Below are 12380 nucleotides of genomic sequence, written 5' to 3' on the forward strand. Positions count from 1 at the left end.
GGAGCAGGGAGACTTCAGATCTTGCTGAAAAGTGGAACAGAAACAAGGTCTTAAATTTTCTGGCCCAAAGATAAGCTCTTTATCCCCCTTTCCATCCCAGAATGATACTTGTTATTCAGGCCAGTTTCTTACTGGTACTTAAAAAAGTTTTAGCTGCAGAGTTTTTATGGACTCAGCCCATGTTTCTTCCACAACATGGAATCGGAATAGATGTTTGCTAAAAGACAAACTAGTCCAACATTATTCCAGTTTGTTTAGTTTCACCCAAAAGTCATGTGAAGCGAGGTGTATGATTTTCTCATATGAAGTCTTAAAAAAAAAAAAAAAAAAAAAAGTATATTTATCTTAAATCTCTTAAAAGTAAATGCTGATATTTGCAGTATTTGAGACCACTCCTTATCTTTCAGGAGAGTTTGGAAAGCAGTGTCATTTTCCTTGGAGTGGCACAGCATTGACTCAGTGCAGGGTTATGGAGCAAGGTGACAAATGGCAGTCAAGGAAGACCTAAGATTATCCCACAGTATCTGTGCACCAACCAGAAAGGTGTGCAAGGGGTTATTATTGCACATAAATTTTGTGCAATTTGGCAACCCATCTGTGTGATGAGAGAAGCATCATCTCAGCAATGATGTGGTGCTACATCGTGCACGGAGGAGACTGCTTTCCAAATGATCCAGAGGAGTGACACTGGTACAGTCCAGGTGGATAGCCTTAACATTACTGGCAGAGACACACTGTAGGTGCCTTTTAGGATGCTTTAAGGAATTGAGATTTGCATTAGTAGTGGTATTGTTACTGTGCTCTCACTAGCAAAAACAAGGAGAGAAAGGGAAAACTTGGTTGCTACTCAGGTTGTTAATGATTATCTTTAATCAAGATCCATCTAAATTCATACCTCTTTGTATCCTGCATGCTTTTGCGATGAAATGCAAAGGTATTACAGATTTGCCATAGGTCAGAATATACAGTTGCATCAAGATCTCGTTACTGCTGCTCCACAGATCACTTTTGGGTAGGATGTATTCTAAGCATCTGTAGGATCGTGACCATGAGACATATTCTGACATGTTTTTCAGCCAAAAATTCTAAAACTAAAGAGTAACAAAGTAAAAAAAAAAAAAAAAAAGTCAAAAGACCCAAATCCCTTTTATTTTTTTGGTCTTTCATGCTGATTTCCTATTTTTTCAGAGTTGATTTCTTTACAAAATTTTGAAATAAATTAAGGAGTGTCATTTTCATAACAGGGAGGAACATCCACCATTCTGCATGAGTAGGGTGGCCTCTTGTGCTGCTCCTGTGTATAGAGAATTTGAAATCAAGTTTTTATCTTTGATGTGAAGTCCTCTGTGGAAGTGTCTCTGTGACTTGCACACACTGCTGGTGGGTACCTCTGATCCACAGCACTGCGTGTGCATCTTTCCTACAACAGCCACCTGGCTGACTTTGAGAATAAGCTCTCTGAAAGTCTGAATTCACCTCCCGTCTCACAGATATGGTTCATTTGAGAAACCTTTGTTGGAAACAGTTATAATCAAATTCACTGATGGAAGCGATGTGTCCACATTTAGATGCCTGAGTAATGTATAGTTGGCAATTCCTGGAGAAGCTGTGGCCCAATGTCCTTTTGTACTCCCAACTTTCAGGAAATTGGAGGATTTACTCTGGGACTCTGGTCAACCAAAGTATTCTTGATAATGCTTATCTTCCCCATCTGTAAAAGTGGCCACGTTCCAAGTGTGATACAGAGAAGGTCTTATTTAGGCTAGCTAACAGGGAAGAAAGTGGAAGAGGTCCCAGATGAGAGTTGCATTAAAGCAGACTAAGCTATGAGAAATTGCATTATCTTAATGTAGTGTTTTCATATGGTCAAAGTCTGACAATGTAGCAGAAGAATGCAAAGTGGAGCAAGTTCGTTATAAGTTGATTATAAAGTGCTTAGGAGGTAATTCTGAAGACTTTGTGAAACTCCCTAGGATAGTACCTTCTTTCATTCACTCCATAGAAGAAGCTGAAGTTTATTAGTGGTGTTTTTTCTAGAGATACAAAAATTGCTTCTGAAAATTCTTTGATGTATACTGACTTTTATCTACTTCTGCTGGATTATGGAATACTTCTTCCTGTGTTTATCTATTGTCATCTTTCTGATGTACTGAGATTTGTATTAGCTTGTTTCCCAACATTTTGAGGAGGAGATAAATGTCTGTAAGTCTAAGAGTGAATGCAGAATGATAACAAAAGAATATACATTCAGAAATGATGGATTATCATAAGAATGTACATGTATGCTATTGTGGATATAAACAATCTCGTACATTTGCTAGCAAGGAAAGTTTCTGCTGTGAAGATGTGGAGCCCTGCCTCCTTTCCATAAATATTTGATCAATATGGGAATTATTTGTGGATTTGTTCCAGAGAAAGCTAATGCTTTAGATGGGAGAAAGTAGGGATGTATATCCTGCTAAAAGAACCCATCTCTCAGGGGAAAAGATTATAGGATTTGCTATTAAGTGTTCTGCATTGAAGAACAATTCCCTTCTTATCTTGTATGGTTTTAACAAAAAATTTGCTACCCTGCCTGTGTATTTGTGGTACTGGTGTACACTGTGCTTAGCAGGCTTATTTTACTGTTAATAATGCATTTTACTCTCTGCAGTTTGTATTTTGGGTGTTGTTTTTAAGTATCTTTTTCTTAGATGTTCCTTTGGTTTAAAGAAAAAAAAGAGGTCTGTAGAATATAGTCCTATATGTGTAGGAACACACTGATTTACAAAAACTATAATACTATATTTGGGGTCCGAAGTGTTTATATTAAAGAAAATCCATCATGATGACATTGTAATAAATGTAATATGCATGTTGAGATGAAAAATATAATTCATTTTGATAAGCCTTATATATCCCATATTACTGTGTTCTTTGAGGAACATTCTCCCTGTTCTTTCTCTCTCTTAATATATGTCTAAAGTCTTTTCCTTATGTCTTTCCTACCTAGCATCACCCTCTCCTTGTTCATTTTCTGTCCAAAGCAAAACCCTTCAGAGCAAATCTTTGTTGAATTCCTACTACTCAGGTACTAGTGCCAGACTTTTTTTTCTTTTCTAATTTTCTTTACTTTTGTGCATTTCCTGATATGACCTATAGACTGAATCTGCTGAGTATGAGATGAAGCTAACCTTGTTTTCATTTTTTGTAACTTTTTTTTTTCCTGCTGATCTTCTGTTGATTTGCAATGACCCGTGTCGTGTGGGTGAATGGAATTCCATCTCAAAGTATCATCAGACACAGTTCCATCGACCACGCTGTTAGGTAAGACAGGTATGGTGGTATTTCCTTCATTGCAGAGAAAACACATTGCATCTTGCAAAGAACCTAGAGAATGCTGTTAAGTGGCTGGGCTTCAAAATCATAATTAATCCCGTGATCATGTACTGTGTTAATTGGAAAGTCTTTGGTTTCACTCGTGCTTTCTTATCACTATTAATTGATTCTATTTATTTTTTTTAAGAAAAGACAGTTCAAAGTATACGGATGTATGTGGAAATCAGAGGGTAGGTTTGGGAAGTGAGCCCAGCACCTTCAGCTTTGCTAAGAGTTAAATGCTAAATATTGCAGCAGTCTGGAATGAATGTGACAGGGTAATGAAAAGGCAGAATCTGAGAGGTGGAGGCTGTGCTGTGGCTGCTGGTCACTTTAGAGGGAGATGGTTGTGTGCTGCAGTGTGTGCAGCTCCTAGCTTTTGGATTTTTAAAAGTATGTTAGTACAGTAAGTTAACAGAGAGAACAAAATTGACAGAAACTGAAAGCTGATAAAAAGAAGTTATTCAGAAACTTACTGGAGGTATACCCTTGAAAGTGAGTAATAACAGCCTACAACTTCGGGCTCTCCCTGGAGGATGCTGCCTGCGCGTGGAATTTGAAGAAGGCAATTCCTCTGCTATGAATCAGAAAGATGATATGTAGTTGATCAGAATCTAACCAGTGGTATTTATGAAACCTGTCATTTTGGATTATCTACGGTAAATGTTCAGTTCCAGACACAGTAATCTACCATGTCTGCTTTAAACATTACTCTGGGCACGCTGAAGGCCTATATTTAGACCAGGAAGAAATTACAACCAAGCACTTAAGTGCTTTGGCTTACAGACTAACAGCCAGAGAGGCTTGGAGGGACTGCCACAATACATACATTTATCCTGCTATATATCAACATGCCTGATGGCAATGAATAAGCCCTCTTTTGATGTGATGGAGAAGGAGTCGTCTTTTCCAGAAGGTTTCTTCTTGTTTCCCAGAGACTTGTCAACAGGAAAGTCTGAAGGTGGATTTATCTTTTGACTGTGCTTTAGAAACAGTGCCCAGATCTGCATTTTGCTCTCACTGGTGCTCAGCATCTGTGAAAATGGGGACTAAAGTCTGAGGGAGGTGTTATTACCCAGAGAGCAAGCTGCACACTTCTGGTGCTGTTACCCCTGTATCCAGAGAGCAAGCGGCACACTTCTGATGCTGAAGCTCAAGGAGTAATAGAGTCAATCTGTGCCTCTCACAGGGCAAAGAAAAAGCCAAAAAGAGCTCTCAAAGCTTTCAAAACACCACATTTAGAGAGGAAAAATAAATTGGGGATTAAAGTAGTCTTGTGCTTATGTATTCAAAACTCTACATATTCAAAACTCTTTAAAATTTAGCATCTACTAACCATTATCTCTAAGCCAAGTAAGGATTGATATCCTTGTCTTACACACAAGAAGTTAAGCACAGAGCATTTTAAGACATGATTTACACACGCTGCTCACTCTTGAGTTGCACCTGCACTGAGCAGCCACAGGTGCTGCAAAACAGCTCTTAGCACCATAGAAATTTCTATCTTGTGAGTTGTAGACAAATGGAAAGCCTGACGTTCTGACCTCTCAGACAGATTTACCAGACATTGGATGATGCTGTATGAGCAAAATAAGTTTAATTTTTGACGTTTATTAATTCCTGGGAAAGAAAAAGATCTTAAAAAGGGCATCAGTCATCTCACCACCAATATCTGTCTCTGGGCACCACCTGTGCTTCAGTGCTATTTGTTCCCATCTGTTATGTCTTCTGCTAATAAATGTTCTATATCTGCCATGCTAGATGACTCCCTAGGCTTGACTGTGACATGATTTCTTGATATTAAGATACAGGGGATTTTTTTTGTGCCTCTGCCATGTCTTGACTAACACTTTTTTATGTAATGCATGTTTTTAGCTCTGTAATTTAACTTAGAGTTGTAGATTCCAAGACTTACTGGCCTTCACAAGCATCTTTGCTGGGAAAGAGAATATTTAGTACTAGCAAGTTAAGGAGGCAGTTTCCCTGCTTTTATTTCAGTAAGGTTCATGCTATATGACTAATGTAAAGTCTGAGTGGGAGATGGTACTACATTAGAGGTTGTTTTTGGAGAAAATGTGCATGGCAGGCAAAGTCATTCAGCAAATGACATCAGTGCAGGCTCTTCAGGAGAGCCAGCCCACCTTCCCCTTGCATCCTTTCATGTCATCTTCTCAATTGACTTATGCAAGAGTATCCTAGAATCCCCCCAGGAGGATAAGGACAGTAGTGCCTCGTGTTCCTTGCAGATGGGTGGAACAAAGCAGAGAAAGCTCACTGTTGGGATGTCTTCAACAAATCCTGGCTTGCATTAAAAAAAAAAAACAAAAACAAGAAATTTGCTCTGAATGTTGCTCCTCTGTAGCTTGGGTGGGCTTTTGCTTATGCCTATCCAGCATGCTCTGAGTTTATCCACAACCCTAATGTTTGAAGAACAGAAAAGATGCTTAGATGCTGATGTTGCTGATATTGCTGCATTAGCAAGTCTGACTTTATAAATTGCATTGAAAACTTGAAAATCAATGGCTCAGTCTGTTCAGTGCTGTCTTGTGGCCATATCAATCTTGAAGAAATTGTGGGAGAGTCTTTCAGTTCACTTCAGTTTACTGTGCTGATGTTGTCTTGCAGCAGAGTTGTCTGACATTGAGGGCTGATGCTTGAACTGAATTTCCCTTACATTTCTTTTTGACTACAGATAATCAAAACTGTCCCAGGCTTTAGTGGCATTTTGTTGTGAGTGCTGGTTTGGAGTTGCCAGTAGCTCTTCAGCTGATGAATTGCTCTGTAATGCAGGCAGATCTGCCTCTTTTCACGTAGGTTTGAAGAAATCCACACATCTGAAGAACTGCACAGTGACATGTGAACCCAGTAGTCCCAGTTTTCAGCCCACATCACCAAAGCAGCTTCCTTACATTTATAGCAGGGTTTTCCTGTGTGCTGATGGAAAAAAATAATTGTGTTCAGTAGTTCTATTAAGATTAAAATGCACTTTATGAAGTATTTACCAAGTTATCCTTAAAAAATATTTTTAAATATAGAGAAAATAATTTACTCCAGCCGTATGGCTTCTTTATAGCCTTTGAAATGAACAATATATGCTTTGCTCTGTCAAAACTGGTCTCAGAAGGCTTTCTGTTAAGGAACTTGCCTGTTATAGCTGACTTGATATCATTAGGCAAATGATGTTTTGACTTTGTTTTGCCGTACCGCTGATTGTATTGTATGTAGCACATTATAGATGGATATTTACCATAAAATCAAGCCTTGTGGCACTCAAAAAGCAAATTAGTTTTACCAGGTACCACCTTATTTATCTCTGGTGAAAGGAGAAGAGATATTAGCCATCCTGTAGTCAGCCTTGGAAGATGTCAAATAATTGGCAACCCTTACTCTAGTAGAGACACTGAACATGCATGCAATAAAATCCATCACAAACACCGCTCAAATTTTATTTATTTTTTGCTAAAGATATTAAAGCAAAACTTTTGAAATAAACTCTGCGTATTCAATACTCACGTTAGAGCAGCATTGCTTTCACTTGCTTGAGGCCTAAGTTAGTTTTCTAATCTGAAGGCAACATTACAGTGTGTGTCTGGATGTCTGTCTTGCACTACTGAAGTCTTTTCTTTATGGAACAAGATAATTTCTGTAAAAGAGTCTAAAGTTTCCATCCCAAAAGCTGCCCCAGCTGGGCACGTTCTCTCCCAGGAGCAGGGGTTGCATGGGGCTGCACACAGCTGTTTGCAGGCTGGGGCTCTCAGTTTCTCAGCTCTGCTTCACCCCGTCATTGTCATCAACAGCATTTTTTTTTTTTCTGTGGCGGGAGACATTTATTTCAGTTGTCTGGGAAGCAACAAAAGTGTATAATAGAAGGTATTGTTGCAGCAGGTGAGCAATATTATCTTGCCCTCAGGGTTACCCACCAAATGGGGAAAGATGTCACCTCATCGGCCTCTGTGTGAGCTTTTCTCAGCATATGGTGCTGCTTTTTGTTTCTCTTGGCAGGGTAGGACCTCACAGTTAACTTCAACAAGTTTATGATTACTTCTCCAGCACAGCAGAGAGTCACAGAAGTGCCATTTCATAGGCAGGGAGAACTTGAGAATATTGAAAGTGTAGTCAATATTGCTAAATTTTATTATCTGCAGTTCCACTACCAAAGAGATAAGCTGAGATGCCTGAAGAGTTCCACAATCCAGCAAGTTGTGTGTAAGCCGGTGAGCCATCGATTTAACATCTTCCACAAAATTTCAGGGCATTCCATGTACTGTTTGACTGATAATGAAAGTGCCAGCTTCCAGAAATCAAAATATCTACATTGGCAACTGGTGTCTTAGCGTGGGGACAAAGCACGTTGTGCTAACAAGGGCTAACAAGCAAGCTGACAAAATATTTTGCTGTTGCAGCTGCTAGCATTAGAAAAGAGCCTATTACGAACAGTGGGTTTCCAGCAGCACACAGAATATCTGTTTTGTTTATGGCTGCACAAAAAAGACTTTAGAAAATTGGAGATGTCTGTAGGAAGGAACTGGGGCCCTGAATGCTCTGCCCAAATGAGACTTCAGAAGCACTCAGTTGATTTTCCTTATCAAAGAGAAACTGTAGAAGTGATTTGATCAGTGCCTGTACAGGTCAAGATTTCAAATACTCAGAGGGCTCTTTAATCTAACAGGGGGTATAATAAGATTCAGTGTCTGGAAACTGAAGCTTAGCAAGATCAAATTGCAATTAAGAAATGTTTAGACAGCAGGGGTAATTAACCATTGGCACAACTTTTGGGGTCAGGATGAATCACAGTCTCTTGAAATCTTCATATTTGGATTATTTCTTGATGCTAGTCTGTCTTTGGCATGAAGTCAAATGTGTTGGTTTGTGTTCCTATCAACAAAATGAGGATGTATGACTAGAAATAAGAAGGGCATATGAAACATCATCCTAAAAACCCGATTTGCAGTCTATATGTTTACTAGTTTCTGAGTATACAGTAAATTATTTCAGGCATCTTTCAGAAGAGTTTTTTTAATTCATTTGCTCATCTCATTGAAAACTCAGGAGAGGCACAAGTGCTCCAGAAACACCAGCAAAACTTCAATGTCATCCCCACTCTAAGAAAGCAGGGTGGGTGGTTGTGAGATGGGGGCAGACAGGAGGGACTATTGTAAATTTCTATGACTTGCCATCAGTACAACCATTAGAGCACGATGTGACGTGGCTTTGGGGCTGGTGGTTCTGTTGGCTTTTCCAGTAACAGCAGCACCAGAAGGCACAGTTCCCTTCTATTGCTGCAGCCAGCAGAAAGGCAATGCAGAAAAACCAAAGATAGGTAAATGCTTGAAGGCTGCTTTGTTGACTGTCCCAATGAGAGATGGATTTGCTGCTGCCTCCCCTCCTACCCTCCATTCCAGATTGCTCACAAATTGCTATGAACTGCACATCTTGAGGGAGGGGGCAGTGCCTTGCCTGGGCGCCTCATTAACCATGCTTAGGTTCCGACTCATGGTGTGATTACACTGGGAAAAGGAACAATATGTTTCTGGAATTGGGCTTTATTAGCAGAACATATGAACACTAAACTCGCCTCATACATAACAATTTATCTCCATAATAATCTCCTCTGATTTCTTCCTAGTCCCAGATAAGATGCTTGTGGAAAGAACTGGCAGCTCTCCCGAGCTGGTCAGATCTCAGACTGTGGTATTCTATTGGGCAGTGCACAGAGGCCACCTGGGATGTATTTGTCACAGAAATCCAGCAGAGGTGGTGTTCCCTGTGTCGGCTCTGTGTGCTCTAGGGTTGAGAGCAGGATGACTCGGACTGTGTGACATGGGGTTTTTTTTTGGAGAAGCAGTTGGCTGGATGAGAAGTGATGCTGCAAGAGTTGCTGCTGCAATCAGTAGATGTTGTATTTCTGTCTGACCAAAGAGACCAGAAGCACAGCTGTCACCATAAACTTAAAGGCTGGAGTCAGACCCTTTGCTGCTGAGCTTCATCTACTTCCAGTCTAGTTTAAAGGAAGTTATTCTGGAGAGGGGACTGTTTTCACCCCTCAATTGAATACTACTGGGAGCAGAGACCCAAAAATACCAGAATTAAAAAATGTGAAAAAGAGAGAAATTAATAACACCCTGCTAATCTGAGCCCTGCTTTACAAATAGGCTGTGCTCTGCATGTGCCCTGACTCTATTAGCACTAGTGCCACACGTAAGTTTTAAGTCTCCCTCTCGAATAGGGATGTAGTAATGTCTTTTAATTGGGGCTGATAAAAATGTGGCATTACTTGTAGGTTCTTCAGAGAAGCCAATTGTGAAATTGGGTTTGTATTAAACCTAATGATGGAAAATTAAGCATAGTACGTCTGTCGGAAATGGTCCACGATAAAAATCTTCTCCTCTCCATTACAGGAGGTTAATAGGGAACAGGGGAGGAAAGATGCTCTGGGAAAGCGAATCCAACTAGGGGAATTAATAAGCCTTGAAATTCCCTCTGTTCGGAGTTCTCACACTATCATTAGACAGAGCATTAGGGATGATTATACAAATGCTTTGGATGTTACTCTTCCTTAAATCCCAAATTTATTCACATTTTGTATGTGATGGTTGCTTCACTAGAACCATAGGTCTGTAAATCTTGTGCTGTCCAAGGAATGTGACTGTTTATGAGAATCTTGGCTTGAGAAATCTTTAAATCCAGTAGCCTCATCTTCAGAGTGAATGATCGATGTGGTGGCCATGTATTTCAGAAGCAGCAGGACATGTTCAGCATCTCTGATAATTCAACCATCAGACTCATCTATCTATATCTGTATCTATATCTAATGTTCTATATCTATATCATCTGTATCTATGTATTGTAGGGATAATTTACCCCATGGCAGTGCATCCACTGCAGTCATTCCTTTTTCCTTCTCGTAGTCCTCCAAAACAGAGCATATGCCTGTCTTGATAACTTACCTCCAATGTAACAGTAAACCAGCTAGAGCATAGTTCATCAAGTTATGTCATGTCACTGTTTTGTCGTTTGCTGAAAAAGCAATCTAATGCCCTATTCTGTCTGCTCCTGCCCAATTTTGCAATGAGGAACAAAGCAGAGATCCTGACTGCTTATGAACAAAACTTCATGGTGGTTTCTCAAGGATAACAATGTTTACAGTAACTCTGGACATATTTCTACCTCTCAGAAATCACCCTGAAATTGCAACTCGATTCATTTATTTTTTATCCCTCCTAAAACATGACTGTACTATTGCTGACAAGGAACAGCGTTCGGGCTCTTTTTCAATCTGCGTTCTGTATGAAATGAGCCTGGTGTATGCAGTCTTCTACTTTTTCCTTTCTTTTTCTTTGAGCGGTGGAAGAAGGGTATATTTTCAGTTTGCTAACAGGCCCTTTTGGGGGAAGACCAGAAAGAATCCATGCAGGATGTTAAGGCCTGTATGTACCAAGGAACCCAAACCCATCAGGAAGCACTGCTGTGCTGTGTGGGTGCTGGAGCTCTGGCATGGAAACCAGAGAGGTGTTGGATTTCTTCCCTGGAGATCCCCAAAGGTTATTGGGATGTGGTGCTGGGCAGCAGTGCTGGGTGGCCCTGGTGGGGCAGAGTGGGACCAAAGAGACCCAGAGTGCCTCCAACCTCAACCAACCTGGGAGTCTGTGATCTCAGATATCTGTAACCATAGGAAAAAAACCAACTGTTTCATTTGGTAATCTCTCAATCTGGTCAGTTCTGGTAGATAAACCCCTAAACTGTTCATTTATTCTGAGTTTCTCCTGTTAAGAACAAATATTTGGTATCTCTGGTACAGTTATTTAAGCTTCTGTCAGCTCCACGGGAAGTTTTGCTGTGTCTTTGGAGTTTTGCTTGAGGATATAAGAGATTACAATTCCAACTCTGTAACGATCGATATTTTTACAATATTTCTTTCAAAAAGATCTATATCTATTAAGTTTACATATCTAAATGTTAAGATTGTGCATTCAAGGTAACTGCTTCTATACTTCTTTCTACCTAACGTTACAGTTTTGCAATTGACATGCTTTTTTGGCTTGAATTTACAGAGCATTTTAAATTGCCTCTAACATCTTGTGTGGCTTATCTGAAATGCTGGTGGTTTGTTTGCTGTTAACTTGGGCCCCTTTCACTCATCTCATGCTGTACGCCCCAAATCTTGCTTGAATATCTCCCTCATCTGTTTGTATCTTTTGTTCCTGTTCTTTGCAGGTTTGTGAAGGAAGGTATGTAATCCCAGTGGATCGTTATGCAGAGCTCACACTAAGTTTGCTGTTTCACTATATGTGCTATATCCTTGTGCCTGTTCATTCCATTCCCACCTCTGGGTTTGTCTCTTTGACACAAAAAGCAGTTGAATGGGAATTGGTCTTTCTGGGCAGCAGTCGGCACTGTGTTTTTCATACTGATTTCTTTACTTTCTTTTGCCTGCACCAGTGAGGTGGTGGAGAGACAAGTGAAGCAGGAATGAGAATGACCGTCACAGATAGGTGAAAGCTTGTTTTGCCTCCCTGTCTTTCAAACAGACAGTAGCCATGGAGAGATGACTCAGCCAACCTTGACTATCCAGACCCACCCGTACCGGAGCTGCGAGCCAGTGGAAATGTCCTACCCACGGGGGCAGTTCCAGCCAGCCATCCGAGTGGCCGATCTGCTGCAGCACATCACCCAGATGAAACGTGGACAGGGCTATGGATTTAAAGAGGAATATGAGGTGAGAGGAACCTTTCACTCGCGTGAATCGGTGGAGAAGTGGCAGTCACAAAGGAGAGATGCTTCGGATGGAAGGTTAACTGTATGCAGAGCTCCTTTCCCTTAATTCACTTACTCTCTTAGTCGTTGCCTTCCTCCATCTTATTTCTGTTGATTAGACTAGGATTTACAACACTGGCAATCTTTGGTGGCTCTCTGGTCCAGAGAAAATGCACTTACACAAGGCAGCAACCTTGTGTAGTTCAAATGGAGTTTTTCTGTATACTCATACCTCTGTCTCAGTACATTTAAGTGATCTGCTCTTGCAA

The 12380-nt window shown here is 40.4% G+C and overlaps 1 protein-coding gene across 12 annotated transcripts in view; it reads left to right on the forward strand.

Moving 5' to 3' along the window:
• The window catches only part of PTPRT (protein tyrosine phosphatase receptor type T), a 432503-nt gene that overhangs the window by 380177 nt on the left and 39946 nt on the right, over positions 1–12380 (forward strand). For 8 of the 12 annotated variants that reach the window (XM_090152290.1, XM_090152287.1, XM_090152292.1 and 5 more), the window contains 3 exons: positions 2993–3070; positions 3271–3315; positions 11886–12073. In XM_090152290.1, the coding sequence (XP_090008416.1) occupies positions 2993–3070; positions 3271–3315; positions 11886–12073 (311 nt within the window). The remainder of the gene's footprint in view (positions 1–2992; positions 3071–3270; positions 3316–11885; positions 12074–12380) is intronic. The other 4 variants (XM_090152291.1, XM_090152296.1, XM_090152297.1 and 1 more) reach the window with 3 other exon arrangements.

This window comes from Phasianus colchicus, chromosome 17, assembly GCF_987193195.1.
Source record: "Phasianus colchicus chromosome 17, bPhaCol1.hap1.1, whole genome shotgun sequence".
Taxonomy (NCBI): domain Eukaryota; kingdom Metazoa; phylum Chordata; class Aves; order Galliformes; family Phasianidae; genus Phasianus; species Phasianus colchicus.